At 38.6% G+C, this 23,906-nt stretch overlaps 4 protein-coding genes across 4 annotated transcripts; all 4 read left to right on the top strand.

The window, feature by feature from the left end:
- Positions 1-4,671: 4,671 nt before the first annotated feature.
- LOC148765134 (uncharacterized) lies at positions 4,672-5,793 on the top strand. Its single transcript, XM_088812670.1, has 2 exons — positions 4,672-5,206; positions 5,288-5,793. The coding sequence occupies exons 1-2, from the start codon at positions 4,672-4,674 to the stop codon at positions 5,791-5,793; spliced, it is 1,041 nt and encodes a 346-aa protein (XP_088668796.1).
- Positions 5,794-5,924: 131 nt separating this feature from the next.
- Positions 5,925-7,307, top strand: LOC148765133 (uncharacterized). Its single transcript, XM_088812669.1, has 2 exons — positions 5,925-6,349; positions 6,614-7,307. Exons 1-2 carry the CDS (start codon positions 5,925-5,927, stop codon positions 7,305-7,307), a joined length of 1,119 nt encoding a protein of 372 aa, XP_088668795.1.
- Positions 7,308-14,195: 6,888 nt separating this feature from the next.
- LOC105954626 (protein NUCLEAR FUSION DEFECTIVE 4) lies at positions 14,196-17,996 on the top strand. The gene is made up of 3 exons (XM_012978290.2): positions 14,196-14,645; positions 14,745-15,586; positions 17,280-17,996. Exons 1-3 carry the CDS (start codon positions 14,316-14,318, stop codon positions 17,752-17,754), a joined length of 1,647 nt encoding a protein of 548 aa, XP_012833744.2. The 5' UTR covers positions 14,196-14,315; the 3' UTR covers positions 17,755-17,996.
- A 1,651-nt stretch (positions 17,997-19,647) lies between these two features.
- LOC105954625 (Glycosyl hydrolase family 10 protein) lies at positions 19,648-23,319 on the top strand. Its single transcript, XM_012978289.2, has 8 exons — positions 19,648-19,864; positions 20,022-20,056; positions 20,210-20,342; positions 20,455-20,627; positions 21,167-21,268; positions 21,366-21,512; positions 21,693-22,331; positions 22,925-23,319. Exons 1-8 carry the CDS (start codon positions 19,798-19,800, stop codon positions 23,258-23,260), a joined length of 1,632 nt encoding a protein of 543 aa, XP_012833743.1. The 5' UTR covers positions 19,648-19,797; the 3' UTR covers positions 23,261-23,319.
- Positions 23,320-23,906: the final 587 nt, after the last annotated feature.

Raw genomic sequence — 23,906 nt, 5'->3', positions numbered from 1 at the left:
AGGCTCAAATCAAGATTCTAAGGAATTTCAATAAAAAGGTCGGCTTGAAAGGCTCAAACGGTTCAAAGAAGGCCCAAATCATATCCCAAATCACTCACTACTCAATACTTCGTATCATAAATTTCCTAAGGTGAGTTTTAACACCGAACATAGCATGATCTAGCACAAATTAATTCCAAATTTAAAATACAAAACATTCAACCAAAGCAATGCACAAAGTGTGATTCCTAGCAATAATTCGCTTCTAAGTTCCGTTGAACCGAAAGCTAAACAAACATCTAATCCTTATCACACAAAACAAACAATCTCATCATCAAACATTGATCATCTCTCATCATCATAAATCATCGATGCATTCGACTCAAGCAAATATTATTTTTTTACGAGAAAAGCAATAAAAACAAATAAAACCTAATGCATGCAAACTAAAGCAAATAAGAACAAAAACATGTTTTCCAACCCCAAACTTAAAATTTTCGTTGCCTTCAACGAATTTAGAACAAAGTTAAGGATAGAAACACCTGATTTAGTCGGAGTCGATGTGATCGGGGTGCTCCTCCCTCGCTCTCTCACGCTCATCCTCATCGGAAAGCTCGGGTACGGGCTCAAGAATGGGTGCCGGTAAAGGTGTCGGCTCGATGCAATCGGGCGTCCCGCATCCCAAGTGTTGGACAATAGCTTGTAGCATTTTGCTCGACCACCGTTGAAGTGCCTCCACCGTATTGACTTTATGCTCGACGGTAGTAAATCGGTTCCTCGTAATTATCATCTCCCGCTCCATCTTCTTTCGGAATCGTCGATCGGCACGGGAGCTTGAGGTTTCGGGCTCGTCTCGGGCTTGAAGAGCGGCTTGCGGCTTGACTTGAATTTCTTCTTTTTTCTCGATCTTGAAATCGATAGCTTGACACGTCTCGAACTTTTGCTTTCGAGGATCTTCCGTATTCGATGGCAATGCTCCTTGCGGACGGTTCTCTTGATTCAAAGCTAATTGAGAGACTTGATTCTCCAAATTTCGCAACGAGGCTTGGGTAGCGGTTATGAATTGGGCCAATATCTCCTCCGTGCTTGATTTTTGGGCCGGTGGATTGTTGCCTTGATAGCTTTGTTGAGGAGGGGCTTGATTTTGGAATTGGCCTCGAGGTCTTTGATATCCTTGGCCTTGTTGATTTCCTCCATATTGCCCTTGCGATCTCCACCCTTGATTTTGGAATTGACGAGGCACGTTGTTGACGTAGTAGAGCAACTCCACATCTTTTGGCATTGGAGCGTGTAATGATTTCCACCGCAAATTTCACAACATGGAGAATTGATTGCTTGGACTTGTTGTGGTGGACTTGCTTTGATGTGTTGTAGAAGGAGTTGATTTTGTTGAGAAATTTGGGTCACTTGAGCTTGAAGGGCCGTAATTGCATCTAACTCCAACACTCCGGGAATTTTCTTAGCTCCACTAACCGTCCTTTCGCTTGACTTGGCAAACCGATTTTGTGCAATTTGATCCAACATGATAAATGCATCCGGTATCGATTGACTCATAAAATTACCTCCGGTTGAGGCATCTAAAACGGTTCGTGCATTCTCGTTGATCCCTTTGTAGAAGATGCGGATTTGCCGCCATTGTCCGACTCCATGTGTTGGATACTGCCGCAAAAGAGTTTTAAATCTCTCCCATGCCTCGTATAATTGCTCGCCTTGCTCTTGGAAAAAACTATGAATTTCTCGTCGGATTCTCTCGTCCTTCTCGGGTGAGCTGTAAACTTTCATGAAAAGGTTGAGGAGTTGAGACCACGACGAGATAGAGTGGGGGGCTTGGGACATCAACCACTGGCGAGCTCTTCCTTGTAAGGAGTGCTTGAAGAGAATTAATTGAAGCGCCTCTTGAGAAACGCCGTTTTGACGGTGGGAGTTATAGGTATCTAGAAAATTGACAATGTGAAGATGGGGATCTTTACCTGCTAATCCACTAAATAACCCGTTATTTTGGAGCATCGTCAAGAGGCCTTGCTTGATCTCAAAATTGCGCGCCTCAATGGGTGGATATTGGATGCTCGGGCGGAATCCGTCTAGAGTTGGGATTATGTAATCTTGAAGTGTCCGTGGACGAACTGCTGCCTGTGCTGCAAGTTGAGGGGGTGGTTGATTTCCGTTGGCCTCGAGTAAATTGCCCGCTGCCCTGCGTTCTTCGTCCTCCATTATATTGTTTGCGCGTTGAAGTCTCCTAGCGGCTCGAAAAGTACGTTCGATTTCTGGATCAAACGGTTCTCTAGCAAGATCGAGTCTCCAACGCATACACAGTACCTAAAAGGAAAAATAAAATAAAACAAAAATTAAATGGGTGAATCGTGAAAATTGTTCAAATCTAGAGCTACAATAAAATAAATAATTAAAATATTCCCCGGCAACGGCGCCAAAAACTTGTTGGCCGAAAACCTACACGCAAGTGCACGTATCGTACAAGTAATATAGTGGACTAAAAGTCCGGATATCGAACCCACGGGGAATATTTAATAATCTAATCCTAGACGCTAAATTCTACCAATTATTATCAAGCCCACCCTACACAGTCGAATTTTAGAGAGAATTAACTAAATTAAACTAAATTAAAAGCAAGCAAAAACAAGAAAGCAATTTAAAACGAAGATTCAATCAAGATAGCAAGCCTAGGATTTTATTCTTCCCCCTATGTGATTATTACTCCCCCAATTCCTTCAATTATGCAAGTAATTAACCCGGATTATTAACCTGAGATGCTAAATTAATCATAACCCATTTCCGCGTGTATTACGATTCTAATACCCTAGATTCAATTATTGTATTCCTACGCAATTAATTCTAGAACATAGCATTAAGCATAAATCTCAATAATGGCTACCTAAGAGATTAACTATATTCCTATGTTAATACCACAAAGGCTCTTCTACTACAGTTCTAATTATTAACCCGATCTTCCGATTAATGCGATTAACAATAACATAAAAGCACATAAAGTGGCCAGATTCATGAACTTAATAAACCAAGTAGAAGAAATAATCTGGAATTAAAAATTGCATAAAATCATGGAAAAGGGTTCATAAATCCCACATAGGGTTCCAAATAAAATCCTAGAAATAAGAAAATTAGCTACTTATGATTAAAGCAAAAACGCAAATAAAATAAGTCATAAACGATAAATCTATGCTTAGAGTCTTCGAATTCTTCGTCTTCGTTATTGCTTTGTTGCTCTCCAAATTGCGTAAAAAGAAGATCACCAATTGTGTGCTTGGGTCGGTCTTATATAGGGTGAAGAACTTGGGGAAGAAGGCAGTTTCCTTGTGCATATAAAATTCCTTTACTGCGCAGCTTCGGAGTCTCGGACGGGGGTCCCACAATTTGAACTAAAACTCGGATGGGGTCCGAGCTTTAAATCTTCAGAATTTTGATTTTATCACTTTGACCCATATTTTCTCCAAAATTGCAATTTTGACCCCATACTTTTCCAATTCTTCAATTTGTACCTAAAATACAATAAATCAACTTTTTAAGCACCAATTATCGTTAAAACACACCAAAAGCTCAAAAAAAAGATACGATAAAGTGTAAAAATATACACTTAACACCTAGCAAGGCGCAATCCTTTCACCATAAACATCCTTAACGAGGTATTGCCTCAAGGAGTGAAAGTATCAGGCTTACCTCAGTTTGAGTGAACCATCGACCCGCAGGAGCACATAGAGAAGTTCCACGCTGTGGCAAATTTATATGGCCCAACAGATGCAGGAATGTGCAAGATGTTCCGCACCACTCTCTCCAAGAGAGCCATGAATTGGTTCAATGCTCTGCCCACAGGATCAATTGACACTTTCGCTTATCATTGCGTTTCACCAACCAATTCGCCATCAATAAGCAATATGCTAAAACTCCAGCACATCTCTTCTCTATCGTACAGAGAGACAATGAAACACTCCGCAACTACATCAGGCGTTTTGTCGAAGATGTTCATGAAGTTCCCAGTGTAGGACAAGACATGCTCTCAGGGATTATGCAACAAAACCTGAAGTCGGGTAGGTTCAAAGAATCTATCGCAGGAAGACCTCCTGGCAACTTAGATGAGTTGTTAAATTGAGCTGAAAAATACATACACATAGAGGAAGCTTCTGCCAATGCTCGTCCCAAGAGGAAGAGAGAAGATTACCGCCCGGATATTAGGAGACGAGATGATCGACGTCCTCCACCCCCACCTCAAGGCCAATCATCTTCAAATTATAATAGATTCACTCCACTCAACACTCGTCTCACTGAAATACTTCATGTGATTGAACAAAAAGGTCTGGCAGAGCCTCCACGCCCAATGCAGCCCAATGCGAAACGAGAAATATCGGATCGCTATTGTCGATTCCACAAAGATAACGGGCATACTACCGAGGAATGTGCGCAACTCAAATTGGCGATTGAGAGGCTGATCTAGCAAGGCCACTTAAGCGAATAATTGATAAGCCTCGAAATAAGCGCCGTGATGATGTTCCACGCCGAGATAACAATCGAGATCAACAGCAACGACGAGAGGATGGGGGTCATCGGCGCGACCCAGATAACAATGATAACCAACCCACCCGGGGAATCATCTCATTTATCTCCGGAGGACCGGCAGGTGGCGACTTACAAAATGCGAGACGCACCCTCGCTCGATCAGCACGTATGAATCAAGAACATTCTTCTCCATCCGCATCTATCTATCAAATACGAAGACCTGGTCATGGCATAGTCTTCCACTCCTCGGACCTTGAAGGTCCAGATGAAGATCATGTCGATGCGTTGGTGATAACAGTAATGGTGGCCAACTTCTTAGTCAAGAAGATATTAGTGGACGGTGGGAGCTCAGCCGACATTATGTATCTCCACACATTCAAGCAGATGGGCATAGATAACGCCCGGTTTAGCCCCATCACTACACCACTGAAAGGATTCACGGGAGAGGGTGTTTTATCCATGGGGGAAGTAGAGTTACCCTTCTCCTTAGGGGAAAATCCTTGTCGAGTTACGAAAATGATAAAATTCTTTATCGTCGACAAACCATCCCCTTATAACATCATCCTAGGAAGGCCAGCGATCCATACATTCAAGTTTGTGCCTTCATCTTACCACCAAAAGTGGAAATTCCCCACTCCTTATGGAATGGGAGATGTACTTGGAGATAGGCGTCTCGCTCGAGAATGTTATGCAAGAGCTCTACGTGAGCCATCTAAGAGACCTAATCCTTAAGGGAAAGGAGACGACACCCCGAGACAAGATAAGCGAAAATGGGTCAACGCAGTCATCGAAGCTGATAAAGAAATCCTAATCAGCGTACCCGACGACACCGCCAAGCTAGCCGCGGTTGAAGAGCTAAAATCAGTAGAACTCATGCCCGGAGATAATTCTAAGCTTCTCCGCATTGGCTCTGATCTAGATCAAGAAGTGGAGAATCAGCTAGTTAACTTCCTTAGACACAATGGGGACGTATTTGCTTGGAAAGCTCAAGATCTGACGGAAATTCCTCCCAAAGTAGCATTGCATCGACTAAACGTTGACAATAGATTGAAACCGGTCAAGCAACGTAAAAGGACTTTCGGTCCTGAGCGCAACAAACATATCAAAGAGGAAGTGGCAAAACTCTTAGATGCAGGCCACATTAGATCGGTTCAGTATCCCGAGTGGTTATCCAATGTGGTATTAGTACATAAACCCGGAGGCAAGGGGAGGCTATGTTTAGACTTCACCGACCTCAAGAAGGCATGCCCGAAGATCCATTTCCCTTACCAAGGATCGACCAGCTCATAGATTCAACCTCAGGGTGCGAACTTCTCAGCTTCCTTGATGCATATCAAGGATACAACCAAATATTGCTCGCCCCAGAAGACCAAGAGAGAGCTAGTTTCATTACAGACCAAGGCATCTACTGCTATCGAGTCATGCCGTTCGGTCTTAAGAATGCAGCAGCTACTTACCAACGCCTGGTGAACACGATGTTCGCGGACTTGATTGGTAAGAACATGAAAGTATACGTTGATGACATGCTTGTCAAGAGTATTAAAGTCGCGGATCACCTAACCGATTTAAGTCAATGTTTCTCCATCTTACGTAAATACAAGATGAAGCTCAATCCCCTAAAATGTTCTTTCGGAGTTCGAGGCGGAAAATTCTTAGGGTACATGATATCACAACGGGGAATTGAAGCCAACCCAGCAAAGATTGAAGCTATCACCTCCATGGCCCCTCCCACATCGATTAAGAAGGTCCAACAACTTAACGGTTGTTTGGCAGCCCTAAACCGATTTATATCCCGATCAGCTGATAAGGGCCTTCCTTTCTTCAAGGTACTAAGAGGTGGGAAAAAGTTTGAGTGGAATGAGGACTGCCAAAGAGCTTTCGCAGAATTGAAAGCATATTTCACTTCCCCACCTCTACTAACGAAGCCCCAGCCAAGAGATACTCTCTTCCTATATATATATGGCTATTTCTGTTGATGCCATTAGCGCGGTGCTCATTCGGGATGGTGAAAAAGGTCACCAACCGATATATTACATAAGCCGAGCTCTCCAAGGCCCAGAGCACTGTTATACCAATATGGAGAAACTTGCTCTCGCCCTCATCAATGCAGAAAGTTACGTCCGTACTTCCAATCGCACCAGGTGATAGTTCTCACCAACTATCCCCTTAAACAAATATGGAGATGTCCCGAGACTTCCGGACGATTAGCTAAATGGGCTATAAAGCTAAGTGAATATGGGGTTGAATTCAAACCACACCCAGCCATCAAAGCTCAAATCCTGGCAGCCTTTGTAGTAGAGATGACTACATCGGAGGAGAGCACCTCCATACCCACTTGGGTCATCAATGTCGATGGATCATCTACCGCTACAGGAGGAGACGCGGGTATTGTATTAACAAGCCCAGATGGCGATGAATTCGAGTATGCTCAACGGTTTGATTTCAAAGCCTCCAATAACGAAGCCGAATATGAAGCTTTGATCGCTGGTATCCGCCTCGCTTTAGCAGCTGGAGCTCGCACACTCATAATTCACAGCGACTCCCAGTTAGTAGTCAACCAAGTCCTTGGGACCTATGTAGCCAAAGAAGAATCCATGGCAAAGTACCTTGCTCTTGCACTTACCCTCCTCTCAAAATTGGATAGCTATGAGATAAAGCAAGTACCACGAGCCAACAATATTGATGCAGACAAGTTGGCTAGACTTGGTAGTTCCATGGCAAACATTGGAAGCCGAAAAATCACCCTCATCACGGCTGGCTTCCCAACCAGAAATAATCTCCACCGACGGAGTGAATTGCGCTGAAGAGAGCGAACCCTGTTGGATCACCCCCATTACAAACTATCTCAAAAGCGGGGAACTTTCATCTGACATCACCCAAGCGAAGAAAATAAAGGTAAGAGCAGCTCGTTTCCTAATGATAGGTGAAGATCTCTACAAGCGGGGTTCTCCTTCCCCTATCTTAAATGCCTTAACCCATCAGCAACAGACTATGTGCTTCGGGAAGTACATGAAGGCAAGGTTACTATTGGCCAACCATGCATGAAGATGCGAAAAGACTAGTGCAGAGATGCAAGCCTTGCCAAGAACACGCTAACATCCTTCATCTACCAGCAGCACTGATGCAACCGATTGACAGTCCCATACCTTTCGCTCAATGGGAAGTTGACTTGGTCGGTCCTTTTCCACCAGCAACAGGAGGACGCAAGTTCCTCATTGTAGCTGTAGATTACTTCACCAAGTTGGTAGAAGCAGAACCTTTAGTTCGCATTCGAGAAGAAGACGTCATCCAATTCATTTGGAAGAACATCGTGTGCCGCTTCGGCATCCCCTGTTCTATTATTTTGGACAATGGAACACAATTTTGGGGAGACAAAGTCAAGAGTTGGTGTCTTGGCTTATCTATTAAGCAATTCTTCACTTCGGTTGCAAACCCCCAAGCAAATGGTCAAAGTGAAGTAACTAATCGCACGATACTTCAACATCTCAAGACAAGGCTTGGAAGTTCCAAGGGAAAGTGGGTTGAAGAATTACCCAATGCTCTGTGGGCATATCGAACAACCCCACGAACAGCAACAGGAGAATCTCCATTTAACCTAGCTTTCGGAACAGAGGTTGTAGCACCCGTCGAGATTGGCGAACCCTCTTGGAGAGTCATCAATTATTCACCAGAAGCAAATGAAAAAACAATGAGAGCTAACCTCGATCTCGTCGACGAACTAAGAGAGATTGCCTCCATCCGACAGCAAATGTACAAGAGTCGCATGGCGAAAGCTTATAACTCCAAAGTCCGCCTTCGCTCTTTCCAAATAGGAGATTTAGTTCTCCGCAAAGCCGAAGCCTCACGCCCAATCGGTAAACTCGACCCGAAGTGGTAAGGACCATATAATCACACGAGTGGTCAACAATGGAGCATATCGTCTCGAGAACCTCGACGGACACCCTATACCCAGAACCTGGAATATAGGGAATCTCAAAAGGTTCTACGCTTGAGGTATACATCCACCTTAAATCAAATTTGTTTAAGTTCGCATCTACATCTTCCTCATACGAAAGTCGCTTAGAAACAACTACCCTTGCAGGCTTCACTACCTTCCACGTCTCTCTTCTTGCAAGTATGTCTCTAAAAGCTCAAGAAGAGGCTCCATAACTACCTTCACTACCTTGATGAATCCTTCCCCTCTCGGTTCACCCCGTATGTGAACAAGCATTTGCCTGCCCCCACTGGAGGCACATGAGAAACCTCAGGATCCACTCGAGGCCGTTTCGGTACAAGCACATACTCGATCTCAACCAACTCATCCTTCCCATTATTAACCACTCGATCAAGCTCATCCCCCTCAACACAGTGATTACGATCATCTTCACTCACATGAGGGGCCTCCACGCAGATCGCTTCACGAGATTTGCTACTACTTGATTTAGCTTGCTTTAAGGGGTCCCTCCTTCCTTGCTTTTTCGCACCTCCAGTAGCCTTTTTCCGAAGAGCCGCGAAATCAATGCACCCATCTAAAAAAAAAAAAAAAAAACCATTTACTCACAGAGGGATAAAAAAGAATAGCAGAAACAAGACAAAATAAGGCACAGAGGCATAAAACGCGTAGACTACACGCAACGATGTAGGCGCCTGACCCTTTGGAATAATACAACTCGAATCGAACTCCAAAGCACATAACCTCGACTCCTTAATCCGTTTCTTCATATTCTTCATTATCTTAAAAGATTCGCATACCGGATTCCAAACAAGGGGAACATCGGACGTCGGAGCCCTTACATAAAAAAATAAAGTACTCCATTTTTCCCACTTCAATTTAATCCCCTTCAAGAATCTGTAAGGAACCCGAGGACGTGTGCAGAATAAGGGTAAATCACTTGAACGATGTAGTGTAAACAAGGCCTTGAACATCTCAACACTAATCGGTAGCCCTACTTGGCTCATTCTTCGTCGAAACGCTTCGAACGTGAGAATCACGTTCGGAGTTAATTGACTATATTCTCCCCGAAATTCCTCGCATATCTTCAAAAGAGTTGAGTCAGGCACAATCTGCGAGGAACATGCCAAATATTCGATGTATTGGGTGTGGAACCCAACAGGGGGTGCATACAATCGTTCACCTTTTTTAGGCAAGAGCATCTCAATATTCCCCGGAGCCCCAACTAGCTGACGAAGAATACAGAATTGAGATTCGGTTAACGAAGTATCAAAATCCACCAATTCCAAATTAAGTGGTTTTATTTTCTTCCCTCTATTTTTGTCTATAATGACATTTTCGCGTGGAATGTCATCCCCATCTCCCACATCTCCATCCGGATTTACATCACCCTCGGATCCCTCGGACTCATTTGAGAACTCGACTTAAGCGATTCTTCACTATCACTCCCAAAATCCCCAAATTGAGACCTAAGTCGTCTCCTACTAGTACCAACATCATCACTAATATTAGGAATACCAACATTTGATGCCAAAAAATCACCCGGAGAAGAAACACGTTGACGCTCCTCGAAAACGGCCGAAAACGGCCCCCCGCACGCGCCCGCAGACGCGCCCCCACGGGCAGCAGACGCGCGCCCACGCGCTTCAGCACCCCCCCCCCCCCCCCGCGCGACGCGCCCCGCCCCACCCCCATATCTCTCTCATTCTCTCTCTCTTCTCTCTCCTGGCCCAACCTTCTACTCCGGGCTCCGTGCCCAGCTTCACCCTCACACAGCCTCGCGGCTCCTCTCACATCCTCGAGCCGCGCGGCTTCGTCTACTGGTTCCGCAGCAATTTCTCCGGATAAACCTAATCACGTGCAATCGGTACGCGCGGTTTCTTTCTCCGGTGCAATTTTTTTACCGGAACTCGACCCAATTACCTTCCCTACTGTTCCAAAGGTCATCTCGGTTTGTACATTCGACTTTCGCAGGATAATTTTCAACTGTTTCGCCTTCCCCGCTTGGGACATATAAATTATTTTATCTGCTGATCTTCTCCGACAGGGAATATATTCTTTTCTACAACGGAGTATATGGAGCAAAATAAAAGAGAGAGAAATATAAAATAATAAATTTGATTACTCACCCATATTTATTCGACGTGAATCATGATACTCCTCTCTATTGATTTCACAAGGAATTACTTACTACAAGGCACTAATTTATATTTAAGCACTTTAAATATAAATCCACTCACCCATCCGGGCCACACAATAATAATAAAAATTTATTATTATCCTTACGTCAACGACACAAACAAGAAGATCGAAATACAATTCTACTCTCGACACGATCCGGCACCTCTCCCCGATTCACTCCCACATCGATTCGAGAGTGGGGGGCTTAATGATATGCATATTGGCCTAGTTCAATAGACCCATATTTACTGGACCACAGGCCCAACTTAATAGCTACTTCTACGAAGGACCAATCACACCCAAAGAAAAGTTGGGCCCGTTAAATTGATCTCAGCCCAATCAATAAAGTATAAATAGAACTTAAATTCATTTAATGAAGGTACGCATTTTATTATTTGATCACTCCCTCTACAAAAATTCTCTCAGCTATTATTGGTTATCCGGACGTCTGACTTGAGCGTCGGAGGGGTTTCCGCCGGATCAACCCCCGGCTTAGATTACGTGTTTTCTATTTACAGAATCCTTGAGCAAATTAAAGTTTTCAGGACTATCTAGCTCGTGAGCACGTGACCTACTTTGCTCTACCAGCTTCAACATTCCATGTGATTTATTTCTTACATCATCACATACAAACATGAGACAATATATTTTTGTATCATCACATACAAACATGAGACAATATATTTTTGTATAATAATCAAATGACACTATTGATTGAATATGAAATGATCATAATTTAATGCAATATATGTATGAAACAATATCATAAACTGCATTGTAGTCTTCTAAGGAAAAGATCTATAACAAAATTAACTTATATTCCAATGTGGACTCCCATATTGGACTACCTATGATACTAATGATTTACTATTTTATTTATTAATTTTTATTTTTTTTATTTCAATTTCAGTCACCCTTGAAGTAAGGTTAAATTCAGCTTAATTTTTTAGATTGTGTGGAATGTTCTCTAGTTTGTACTCGTTTAGTGCAAAAAAATGCAGTTTCTGATGCAGCACAATCTAATATATTAGCAATGAGGAGGCACATATTATGATCATCTGTCAAAATGTGGAGCTCTAATGGAATAAAACGGATACAAATTGGAGAATATTCCACATAAACTAGAGTATTCTACTAAATTTGACACCTCAATAATGGACGTGTAACAAGATTCATAGTTGAGGAATAGTTGTATTACCCAAAGATGATGGATTTTTTTTTAATTTGAGCTTCCCTCGTGGGGTAGCCGTAATTTACCAAAAAAATTAATAATAATAATAATAATAATAATAATAATAATAATAATAATAATAATAATAATAATAATAATAATAATAATAATAATAATAATAATAATAATAATTTAATAATAATAATAATAATAATAATAATAATAATAATAATAATAATAATAATAATAATAATAATAATAATAATAATAATAATAATAATAATAATAATAATAATAATAATAATAATAATAATAATAATAATAATAATAATAATAATAATAATAATAATAATAATAATAATAATAATAATAATAATAATAATAATAATAATAATAATAATAATAATAATAATAATAATAATAATAATAATTTAATAATAATAATAATAATAATAATAATAATAATAATAATAATAATAATAATAATAATAATAATAATAATAATAATAATAATAATAATAATAATAATAATAATAATAATAATAATAATAATAATAATAATAATAATAATAATAATAATAATAATAATAATAATAATAATAATAATAATAATAATAATAATAATAATAATAATAATAATAATAATAATAATAATAATAATAATAATAATAATAATAATAATAATAATAATAATAATAATAATAATAATAATAATAATAATAATAATAATAATAATAATAAAAATAGATCTATTGGCCCATTGGCTAAAACCATGTGATGGAGCAGGAACGGTGGGCTTTTGTGTCCTTACCGGGCAGGCTGTAAATATCATATAAATTGGGGCCCACTTAGAGCCGTACATGTCAATTGTCCTTATCTGTTTCCTTTGATAAGCAACCCTTCTTACTTCTCACATTATTTGCTTGATTTATTTAAGTTATTCCATATTAATTAATTAAATTTTCTTTTAATTCCACCTAACAAGTTACTTGTACTTGTTTGTGTACGGCTATAATAATTTTTAATGTGGTACTTTTTTATGCCAAAATATGTGTCGTTTTCCGTTGTTGCGCACATATTAAAAAAATTAATAAATGTGCGTTGATTTTAGAGAAAAGTATATAGAATGACTAAAATATCCATGTTGTTAATATTGCTTCCATTAACTCCCAGTCAATTAATAAATGATAATAAGGGTAAAAATGAGAAAATAGTAATTAATGCAACATTAATATTCTAAAGTGCAGATAATTTGAAATAAGAAAATTCCCCAAAAGCGACAGTTAGTTTGGAATATATAAGCAAAGGAGCTATTTTAATTCTAGAAATTTAGTTATTATTTATCAATGTTAATTGGTAGACAAATTAAAATTTGTTATGATTCATATTAGAGAAATTGTATGTGTGTTTAAAAAATCACATTACCATGTTCTCTAAATATTATAAAAATATATAATAATAAATGAAATTTACAAGCCTCGGCCTTTCAATTTATTGACACGACTACAATATATGAACTAATTGATATAATTTATTAAATAAAAAAATTCTTTTTTTCATACACCACCTAATTGTTCACCTAATTATTAAGGTTGAGAAAATACGACCTCATTTTGACCTATGTCTGCTTATCTTTGCTTATCTGTTGATCTCGAAATCAATATACTTAATTAATTAATTAATATGCTAATTATAGTTAATGAGAGGGCGATAAGAAGTTAGCCTTATCATAAAATTAGAACCGGACCCACCACAGTCCTTAAATTCAACATGGGCGGCTGTTAGCACGCGCCCCTAACTTTACAGTGTGCTGTTTAGCTATTCTTTATTCATATATTTATAAAAAAATATTATCAATATTCTATACATATTATAGTTTTATATTAAATTTATAATAATTCTTTTGAAATTTGTTAAAAAAAAGAAAGTGAGATGATACATGCCGTCTCACGCCTCTGGTTTACAAAGAGTGTAAATAATGTAATATAATTAATCACACTGTAAAATGAATTACGCATACGTACCAGAAACGACCCAAAGAAAATGTAACATATTTTGATCATGTAATATATCTTAGTGGGTCGACTCAGTAAGCTAATGAGTACTTTAACCACCTAAAAGGTCCGATCAGTACAATCTAAGTGCTAAGTGTAAACATTCCGATATAAGAAAATTGAAATTCGTCTTTTTAGAGTTACATTTTAGTAAAGTTAATAAATATTTGTTTCATTTTTATTTATGCACAACTATAAAAGAAAATTACATATAGAAAATAAATAAATTTAAATAGATTTATAATTGACTAATCCTCAATTCCGACAATTTTAAATCGACCTTAAATAAAAGTCAAAATTAAATTAATAATCTCAGAAATGAACGTACCAAAATTAATCAGAATCCAATTAAAATTTTAAATCTCAAAAAGGTGTATTTATAAAATGGCCCAAAACCCCCCTCGAAATTCCCAACCCAAACACCTTCTTCCCTTTTTGCCCCCCTCTTCAGCATTTCAATTTTCATCTCTCTACAATGGGATTCGAATATTCGCCGGCTTCCCCCGCCGGAAAATGGCTCGGCTTCGTCACCGCCATATGGGTGCAAGCAATTTCAGGAAACAACTACACCTTCTCAAATTACTCCGACGCCATTAAATCACTCATGGGGCTCACTCAGCTCCAACTCAACAGCCTCTCCGTCGCCAAAGACGTCGGAAAAGCCTTCGGCATACTCGCCGGGCTCGCCTCCGACCGCCTCCCCACCCCCGTCATCCTCCTCATCGGTGCAATCGAAGGCTTCATCGCCTACGGCGTACAGTGGCTCGTCGTCAGCCGTCGGATCCAGCCCCTCCCTTACTGGGTCGTAAGTATATATCTATATATATTAACATCAAACCCTAGGATTTGATATAAATGTGTTGCAGAAATTTATGAAATTGAATAAAAATGTGTGCTGCTGCAGATGTCTATATTTCTGTGTATGGGAGGAAACAGTACAACGTGGATGAACACGGCGATTCTGGTCACGTGCATTCGCAATTTCCGTAAAAATCGGGGACCGGTTTCGGGGATTCTGAAAGGCTACGTCGGACTGAGCACGGCGATCTTCACCGACGTCTGCTCGGCGTTGTTCGCCGACGACCCTGCGAAATTCCTGATGATGCTGGCGGTGGTCCCGTTCGTCGTCTGCCTCGGCGCCATATTCTTCCTCCGCGAGATCCCGCCGTCGTCCACCGCCGCGGAGGAGAATGAAGAGACAAAATACTTCGCCGTAATCAACGTCGCCGCCGTAGTCATCGCTCTCTACCTATTGGCCTTCGACGTGTCGGGGACGCACGGCCGCCTATTCTCGCAAGTTTTCGCCGCCGTACTCATGGTTCTGTTAGCTTCCCCTCTGTCGATCCCGATCTACCTGGCGGCGAAGAATTTCATCCGTTCCGGCGGTAACAAAAAAGTAGACGTCGAGCAAACCACAGTGACGGAGCCGTTACTCGCCGCCGCCGCCGCCGCGGCGGAGGTGGAGAAGGAGAAGAAAGTCGAAACGACGTCGTTGACAACGGAGAAGAGGAAGCCGATATTGGGAGAAGAGCACACGATAATGGAGGCGCTGAGCACGGTGGATTTCTGGATCTTATTCGGGTCGTTTCTGTGTGGAGTTGGAACGGGTCTAGCAGTGATGAATAACCTGGGCCAAATGGGTCTTGCACTCGGGTATTCGGATGTATCCATGTTCGTTTCTTTGACCAGCATTTGGGGATTTTTCGGTCGGATCTTATCCGGGTCAATTTCCGAATACTTTATCAAGTAAGCCCCATTTTACCCTTCTCCATTTTAATTTAATTTAATTTAATTTAATTTTTATTGCGTCCTTTGCTTACTATAGTTGTTGGTTTTGGAATTAGAAGAGAATATGCTTTACAGTGACGCATTGATCTACCTTTTCAACTTGCCTTTACTCTTTCTTTAGCTTTTGAATTTTGATCATTCATTCCATAACGTGAAGCATGACATTTTTTGCAGCAATTTCGGTAGACTCTAGAATTAAATTATTGATCCAATTTGGTATATCTGCATATCAATATGGGTATCTACGTGTACCACTAATTTCATTCATGAATTAGAGGTGTAATAGAAACGAAAACACGTTCGATTTTTATCGACCTTTTAAAGTTGTGTTTAAACTTGAACTGAAATTTTGAAATCGAACTCGAATAGCTTTTTATTTTATTTTTTTTAGATATTTAATCATTATTGTTTTTTTTTTTTGCTAATCGAGATCAAGATTGAGCCGCTTTTTAATGATTTTCGAACAAAACATTGTGTTCTATGGTTTGGGTTGTTATGTTACTTACAAATCGAGCTGAAACGAGCTTTTAAGTTTTAACAAATGATCCTAATTTCCAGCCTTAGATTAGAATACTAGTGGTATATCATCAATTTCTTTTTTGGGGTGCACAAGAAGAATATGTGGTAAAGAGAATTTTCAAAGAAGATCTTTGTTTTTTTTTAATAAAAGAATAACAAATCCCGAGGGAAGCTTCCTTCTTTGTTTTCTCATATGGCTTTTTTTTTTTTTTTTTTTATTAATTCATATAGTGGCTGTTGATGGCAAGTAAAAGTCACCATAAAATCTAATAAAAGGCCTAAAATTCATGCATAAAGAGATATTTGATTCTTTCCCCACCTATCTATCTACCTCCGTTAATCTTGGTCCAATAAAAATATCTTGTTCCAATAGTGTATGGCACGTGCTAAAAACTATGCTGCTGCACATTATAATGGACCACTCTCATCACTCCCCTCTCTTTCTCTCTCCCCTACTGCTCTCATTATTCAAGAATGCCCTTTTCATTTTTTGGCCCCCACCCCCACCCCCACCCCCACCCCACCCCGGCCACCCCTAACTTATATATGATTGGTTAGAATTGTTTGATTTGGTTTTACGAATTATGTGTTGCACGGATACTTCAACTTTTTAGACGTATTCATGTGTTATCGGATATTCATGGAGATATACCAAGGGACTTGTTGGACCGTTTTGTTAATTTCAAAAAAAATGAAACACATTTTAATAGCAAATTTGTAATTTTTTTTTATCAATTCTTTACATGATCCGATGATCAACTTTAAATTGATAGTTGAAATTAATATTTATTTCAATATATTATAGGAATTGTGTTTCATCATCTTCGTGTCTGTGTAGGATTTAGGATTGAATTATTCGTGATAATGCAATCCTTGTTTGATTAAAATTCAAGCCTGTGCTTGATACTTATGTTTATCAAGTCCCATCGCACTTTTTGAAACGACGCCTAAGTAATGATATACAGTACCACGTCGTCATAGTTGCTTTGACACAAACATATATTCTAATCATGACTGCATTCCATATCTATATTCGAAGACACAAGGAGAAAGTCAAATTTTCGAATTTAGCCGAATAAGAATTCCCGATTTGGAGTTTTTTTTTTGTTAATTTTTAATTTCATTTGTATAGGAGGGCCGGAACTCCAAGGCCCGTTTGGAATGCAGCTTCACAAATTCTAATGGCAGTAGGGTACATTGTGATGGCAGTGGCTCTGCCAGGATCACTATACGTCGGCTCCATAGTAGTCGGAATTTGCTACGGGGTCCGCTTAGCTGTCACTGTTCCTACAGCCTCCGAGCTATTCGGGCTCAAATATTACGGGCTCATTTACAACATTCTTATCCTAAATCTCCCTTTGGGCTCGTTCCTCTTTTCGGGCCTGCTAGCGGGCCTTCTGTACGACTCTCAGGCCACACGCACAGCTGGTGGTGGAAACACATGCATTGGTGCCCACTGCTACAGGCTTGTTTTCGTTGTTATGGCTATTGCTTGCGTTATCGGGTTTGGTCTTGATGTTTTGCTGTCTATTAGGACCAAGGGTATTTACGGTAAGATCTACGCTAGCAGAAAATCGAAGAAGTCATCGGTCTCTAGTGTTAGTTGATCTTTAAGATGGAACTGATGGAAATTCCATTATTTTTTTTTTGGTTTCTCGAATGTTCCCTTATATATAAATAACTTGTAAGTTGTATTTTGCTAGTGTTGTTTGTGCACGTCTGTTTTTCCCCCCCACGGGACTGTATGTAGTATCGCGAATTTGTGTGTATCGAATTTTTTAAAACGTGACATCGATTTGTAATATGTAGTATTGGAATTCGAAATTCTAGTCAAAATTTTCCACAGAAATTTAGGTTTTTACTAGACTTTGTGTGCATTGATTTTGATTCTATACCCAATCCAAATAATAACTTTTGCATGATAGTACAACAATCGGCATGCATCGGAAACAACAAATTTCGTGTACGATTGTATTAATGCATTCGGCCTCAGCTGACTTAAAACTCTAGCTCCGCCAGTCTACAATTAATTTTAAACAACAGAACATTGGCGGCCAACACCAAACTTAGGTCATCAACTCAATCGGAAAACACTAGTTCGATACAAAATGCTCAACGGTCCCGATTGAAACATAGTTATGAACAATTGAACGAACGGTAATTTTGAGAGATGGAGACCGAATGTGAGGAGAAATAGAATACGATGATCGACGAATTCGAGTAAATCGGAAAACCCTAGTTCGATACAAAAGCTCAAGAATTGGTATCTATTGCAATTTGCACTGATGTTACGACGTCGTATTGGAGAAATATACTGAGGTTAGGGTTTCGTTTGGGTATGGACTCTGTATTCGGAGGCTGCAAGAATGACTGGGCCAGCTATTGGAGGAAGCCCAATCGAATTTAATAAATTAAAGCCCAATTATGTTATTACTTTTACAATTTGAATTCTACTTTAACAGTTTATTTAAATTACAAAAAATACAAAAATAGGCAGGTTGTTACAGAATATGGTTTTAAAGTAAATAAAGAAAAGGAAAATCCAAAGAATTATTTTCCAACTTACAAGAGCTGGGAGTTAGATGCTACACCTGGTTATTTACAAGGAGTGAATTTAAACCGTAGATTTGATTAAACAACTACTCGCTAAGCGTAAATACATATGGGTATGTGTGATTATATATATACCGTCCCAGTTTATGCATGATCAAAGTACACTTTCGAGGTTAACATAACTAAACTTAACTTCAAAAAAGGATCATATATTTTGGTTGCGCAAAGAAATGCAATACGAATTTAATTTGTTATCAAGGGATATAAACCTAGTTACAATCTATCTAGAACTAATAATCGGTGACACACAAACTTGGGGTTGTTAATCAAATTATAGTGACGACGTATCTTCAGATGAGGCGCGTCGCGTTTAGGAATCTTTGACGCGTGCAGAACTTCATGTACTATGTAGTATAGGCATGCAAATTGGTAATAATTGGTTTCCTCACACGCCTAACTCACAACTATACTATAAACACCCCCTACAAATTGTGGTGCATTAAGCCGCATGATTTTTTTTCTTCTTTTTTTTCAAATTTTGGTATTCGATGCTCGTTGGTTGGCAATGGCAAATTCGGAATTTTATTATTTTGTGGGTTCAAATTAGTAAAATATTATTGTTTAATTAATTAAACTAGTAATTAATTTAATTTGCATAGAAAAAAGAAAATGACAATTGACGGTATACTTTTGTAGTGTTGTGTCATATGATTCCCGCAAGTCTTTTCCCTTTTTATTAGTTCAGCTCATCTGCCCTCTCTCTCTCTGTCACGGGAAATGGAATTTTGTTTAATATAATATAATTATTTCTTTTAATAAACAGATGTTTAATTAGGATTAATTTAATATATACTATCTTTTTCGCAGTCGATATTATTTATTTAATTTAATTATATAATTGGAGGAACTGATTAAGCAAGTAAAATTCTGCTGCTGCTCCTCCTCTCATAAAACCAACTATTTCACTTGTGATTCTCTCTCTCTCTCTCTCTCTCTCTCTCCTTTTTGAATATTATATATGTATAGATATACATACACAATTTGTATTTGTATATGTACTGATTCTCTGCCTGCAATTCTTGGTAACCAACAATAGCATGGGAGTATTCATACTCTTTTTTCTCCAATTCTTCTTCATCTCACCTCTTCTCGTTTCATCCTTCGGTCTCTCTCTCTCTCTCTCTCTCTCTCTCTCTCTCTCTCTCTCTCTCTCTCTCTCTCTCTCTCTCTCTCTCTCTCTCTCTCTCTCTCTCTCTCTCTCTCTCTCTCTCTCTCTCTCTCTCTCTCTCTCATATACATTGACTCTGGTAATTTGTTGCAGATGGGCCACTGTACGATTCATCTGCTTATACTGAGGTACCTTCAACACACTCTTTTACTCTTGCTATATATATACATATATATATATATATATATATATATATATATATATATATATATATATATATATATATATATATCACTAACAACATGTCTTAATAATGCATACATGAACATGTTTGAGTACAGTGCAAACTACAACCTGAGAAGCCACTCTACAACGGAGGAATTCTCAATAACCCTCTCGTTAACCGGGACCGAATCAATTCGCCCTCATTCGTTCTCCAAAACCTCCAAAATGCCACTAAATACTGTTTCTCCAGTTGAGCTTTCCTTTAATTTAATTTTCATAAGGTAGAAAATAATAATAATATTACTCTTGATATATAATTGACATATTATTATTATTATTATTATTGTTACAAAAAAATTAGTTTGGATCAAGATAAACGAGCCCGAACCAGCACTAGTTCGGGCTAGCGTCGTAACGGAAGCGACAACGTTAAAATGCATAGGGACCGTGATTGCTAAAGAAGGATGTTGGTCATTTCTCAAAGGTGGATTTGTATTGTCTTCACCATCAAATTTATCCACTCTTTATATCCAGGTACATTATATATATATATACTATTAAATTTAATTGGGTAAATTACAACAAGTCCTGAGGTATGGTCAATTTACAAAAAAATCCCTCTTGTTTGGATAATTCTATATATCTACCCCTCAGCTATGATTTTTTCTAACACCTCCACCCTTATGGTGTCAAATTCAACATAATCATTTAGATTTCGTGAAATGTGCTCTAGTTTGTCCTCGTTTTGTGTAAAAATACAATTTTTGATGCATTACAATCTGATATATACAAGCTTAAAAACACATATTATGATCATTTTGCTTCAAAATGTGGAGTTCGAATCGGATAAAACTGGTACAAAAATAATAATAATCCATATAATCTCGAAAATTCGACGAAATTTGAAACTGCAAGGGTGGACGTGTAAAAATATTTATAGTTGAGGGGTGGTTGTAATTATCCAACCAAGATGGCGGTTTTTGTAATTTGACCATACCTAGGGGTGATTGTAATTTACCCAATTTATCAATTTTATAAAGATCGTTGAAATTAATTCTTTTCGTCGAATACAGAATCCGGATGGACGAAACATCAGTATCGAAATTGCTAGTGCTTCTTTGCAGCCATTCACTGATCAGCAATGGAGGCTAAATCAAGATACAAAAATTAATCAGGTCCCGAATTTCGTATTAGATCAAGATTAATTATATTTTTTTATGTTAATTTAGTTTAATTTTTTTTGCTCTAATTAAATAGTGTTATACTATGTAGGCAAGAAAACGTGCTGTAAATATTCACATTTCAGACAAAAAAGGAATTGGATTGAAAGGGGCAGGAGTAAGAGTTGAGCTTGTCTCTAAAGATTTCCCATTTGGATCTGCTATTGCCAGCACCATTTTAGGAAATCCACTCTATCAGGTCTGCATATTTACGTTTTTACCCCTGCAACTTAAGTCTTTCATAAAATTTATTAAAAAAAAAAACACTATAGTCAATGCAATATTGTTACAGAATCAGTTAATATTTGATTGTTAATATATACCAAGGACTTGTCGAAAAATTGAAATGGTTATACTATCGATTTTATCGTCTGATCAGAAATGGTTCGTGGAGAGGTTCAATGCAGCAGTATTCGAAAACGAACTCAAATGGGACGCAACCGAACACACACAAGGCCAATTGAACTACACGATACCCGATCAAATGGTCGAATTCGTTCGATCGAACCAAATAATGGCAAGAGGCCACAATATCTTCTGGGAGAATCCAAAGTACATTCCTAAATGGGTCCTAAACCTAACCGGGTCGGATCTAGAATCCGCGGTCGAGTCGAGAATCGAAAGCCTGATGAACAAGTACAAAGAAGAGTTCATCCACTGGGACGTGAGCAACGAGATGCTCCATTATGATTTCTATGAGAAAAACCTCGGCCCGAATGCCACTCTGCGGTTCTTCGGGTCGGCCCATCGGGCCGACCCATTAGCGACGTTGTTCATGAACGAGTTCAATGTGGTTGAGACTTGCATGGATGCTGATTCGACGGTGGATACGTATGTATCGAGGATGAGGGAGTTGAAGATGGGAGGGGTGTCGATGGATGGAATTGGACTGCAGGGGCATTTTGACGTGCCGAATTCCCCGTTGATGAGGGGCGTTTTGGACAAATTGGCTACTCTCGGACTTCCGATTTGGCTTACTGAAGTTGATATCAGCAACAAATTCAACAAAGAAACACAGGTGTGTATTGTATATAAAGTAATCATCTATATTTTTTTATATTTCTAAATATGCTCGTAAAAATTAGCCGAGTCGAACTTGAGTAGGGGTAAAAATTAGAACGAAAAATTTGAATTCCGTCGAATTTGATCTGAAAAATTTCCAATTTTGGAACACTATTTGAATTATGAATTCCGGTTTTCAACTCTACTTGGAACGGAATTGGATATACATATTAGATTCTGATTCTCGATCCCAGTTCAATTGCCGAAATTAATTCCAAAAATTCTGATTTTTTTTTTTCCAAAAATTACACTTACAATATCAATATTATTATGTATTTTTTTATTATAGGTGATCAAAAACTATATTCCTCCGATCACGATCCAAAAAATTACGATTTTGGAACAATTTTTGTCATCCAATTTCCGAAATCTCGATTTTCAATTTTTCCTTTTTTTTTTGTGAAATAAAACTTGAACTAGTGTTCAACTTCCGAATTCAACCTGATATGTCCGATTTCCACCCTACAGTGGAGCTTACTTATGTTCAAAATCGCACGAGCCGACTCTTGATTATTATTATTATTATTAGTATTAATTAATTAATTACAGGCAATCTACCTAGAGGAAGTTCTAAGAGAAGGATTTTCACATCCAGCAGTGGACGGGATCATACTGTGGACAGCATTGCGCCGAGGGGGCTGTTACCAAATGTGCCTCACAGACGGTGACTTTAACAATCTTCCAGCTGGAGAAACTGTGGACAACCTCCTCAAAGAGTGGGATACTGGGATTTTGAATGGCCAAACAGACGAGCACGGCTCGTACACATTCTTCGGGTTCTTGGGTGAGTACAAGGTCACCGCTAAATACGGGAACGCTACGTTCGATTCGACTTTCTCGCTGCCACGTGGCAAAGAAACCAAGCAGTTCAACATTCAAATGTAACTGTGAACAAATATTATAATTAATGTTGTTTCAACATATACCAAACTTATTGTCTTTAAGAGTACCTCTATCACTATTTTTATTTTTTGGTATATATAATATAATATATTAAAATAATAAATTATCGTAATTAGTGAAATTGAAGTAATCTTTTAAAAAATTTTGATAAGATTGAGACGCGAATCATAGTGAATATTGTATTAATATAGATTCGACGAGAAATGAACACGTTTTTTAAATAATAAAAGAACGCACACTCTCTTGTATACTCTCTCTGCATTATTTATATACTTTTGGTTCATTTAATTCATCGCCACCGGGCATTTTATCGATGTTAGGTCGACTATCCGGCAATTAAGGGAACACAGTCCAGAAAGAACACTTGAAGGCGTAGATCCCACACCATCACTTTTATAGCGAGAAAACCATATAGTTGAAGCAAAATCTCAACATATAAATAAAGACAATAAAGAAAAAGATTGTAATAAGGCTGTCATTTGTTGTACTTTGAAGTGAGAAAGTAAGACAATGGCTAAGGGGAATCTAAATGATGACGATTCTATAAAATTCCTATCTTATAAAGTTTACAAAGAGTATTGAAAAAAATTCAAATAAAAGCAATTTATTTCTTTCTAATCATAGATAT

This window comes from Erythranthe guttata, chromosome 14, assembly GCF_056151865.1.
Source record: "Erythranthe guttata isolate IM_541 chromosome 14, IM_541, whole genome shotgun sequence".
NCBI classification, from domain to species: domain Eukaryota; kingdom Viridiplantae; phylum Streptophyta; class Magnoliopsida; order Lamiales; family Phrymaceae; genus Erythranthe; species Erythranthe guttata.
The sequence above is the reverse complement of the archived record's forward strand: the minus strand, read 5'-3'. Positions and strand labels throughout refer to the sequence as shown.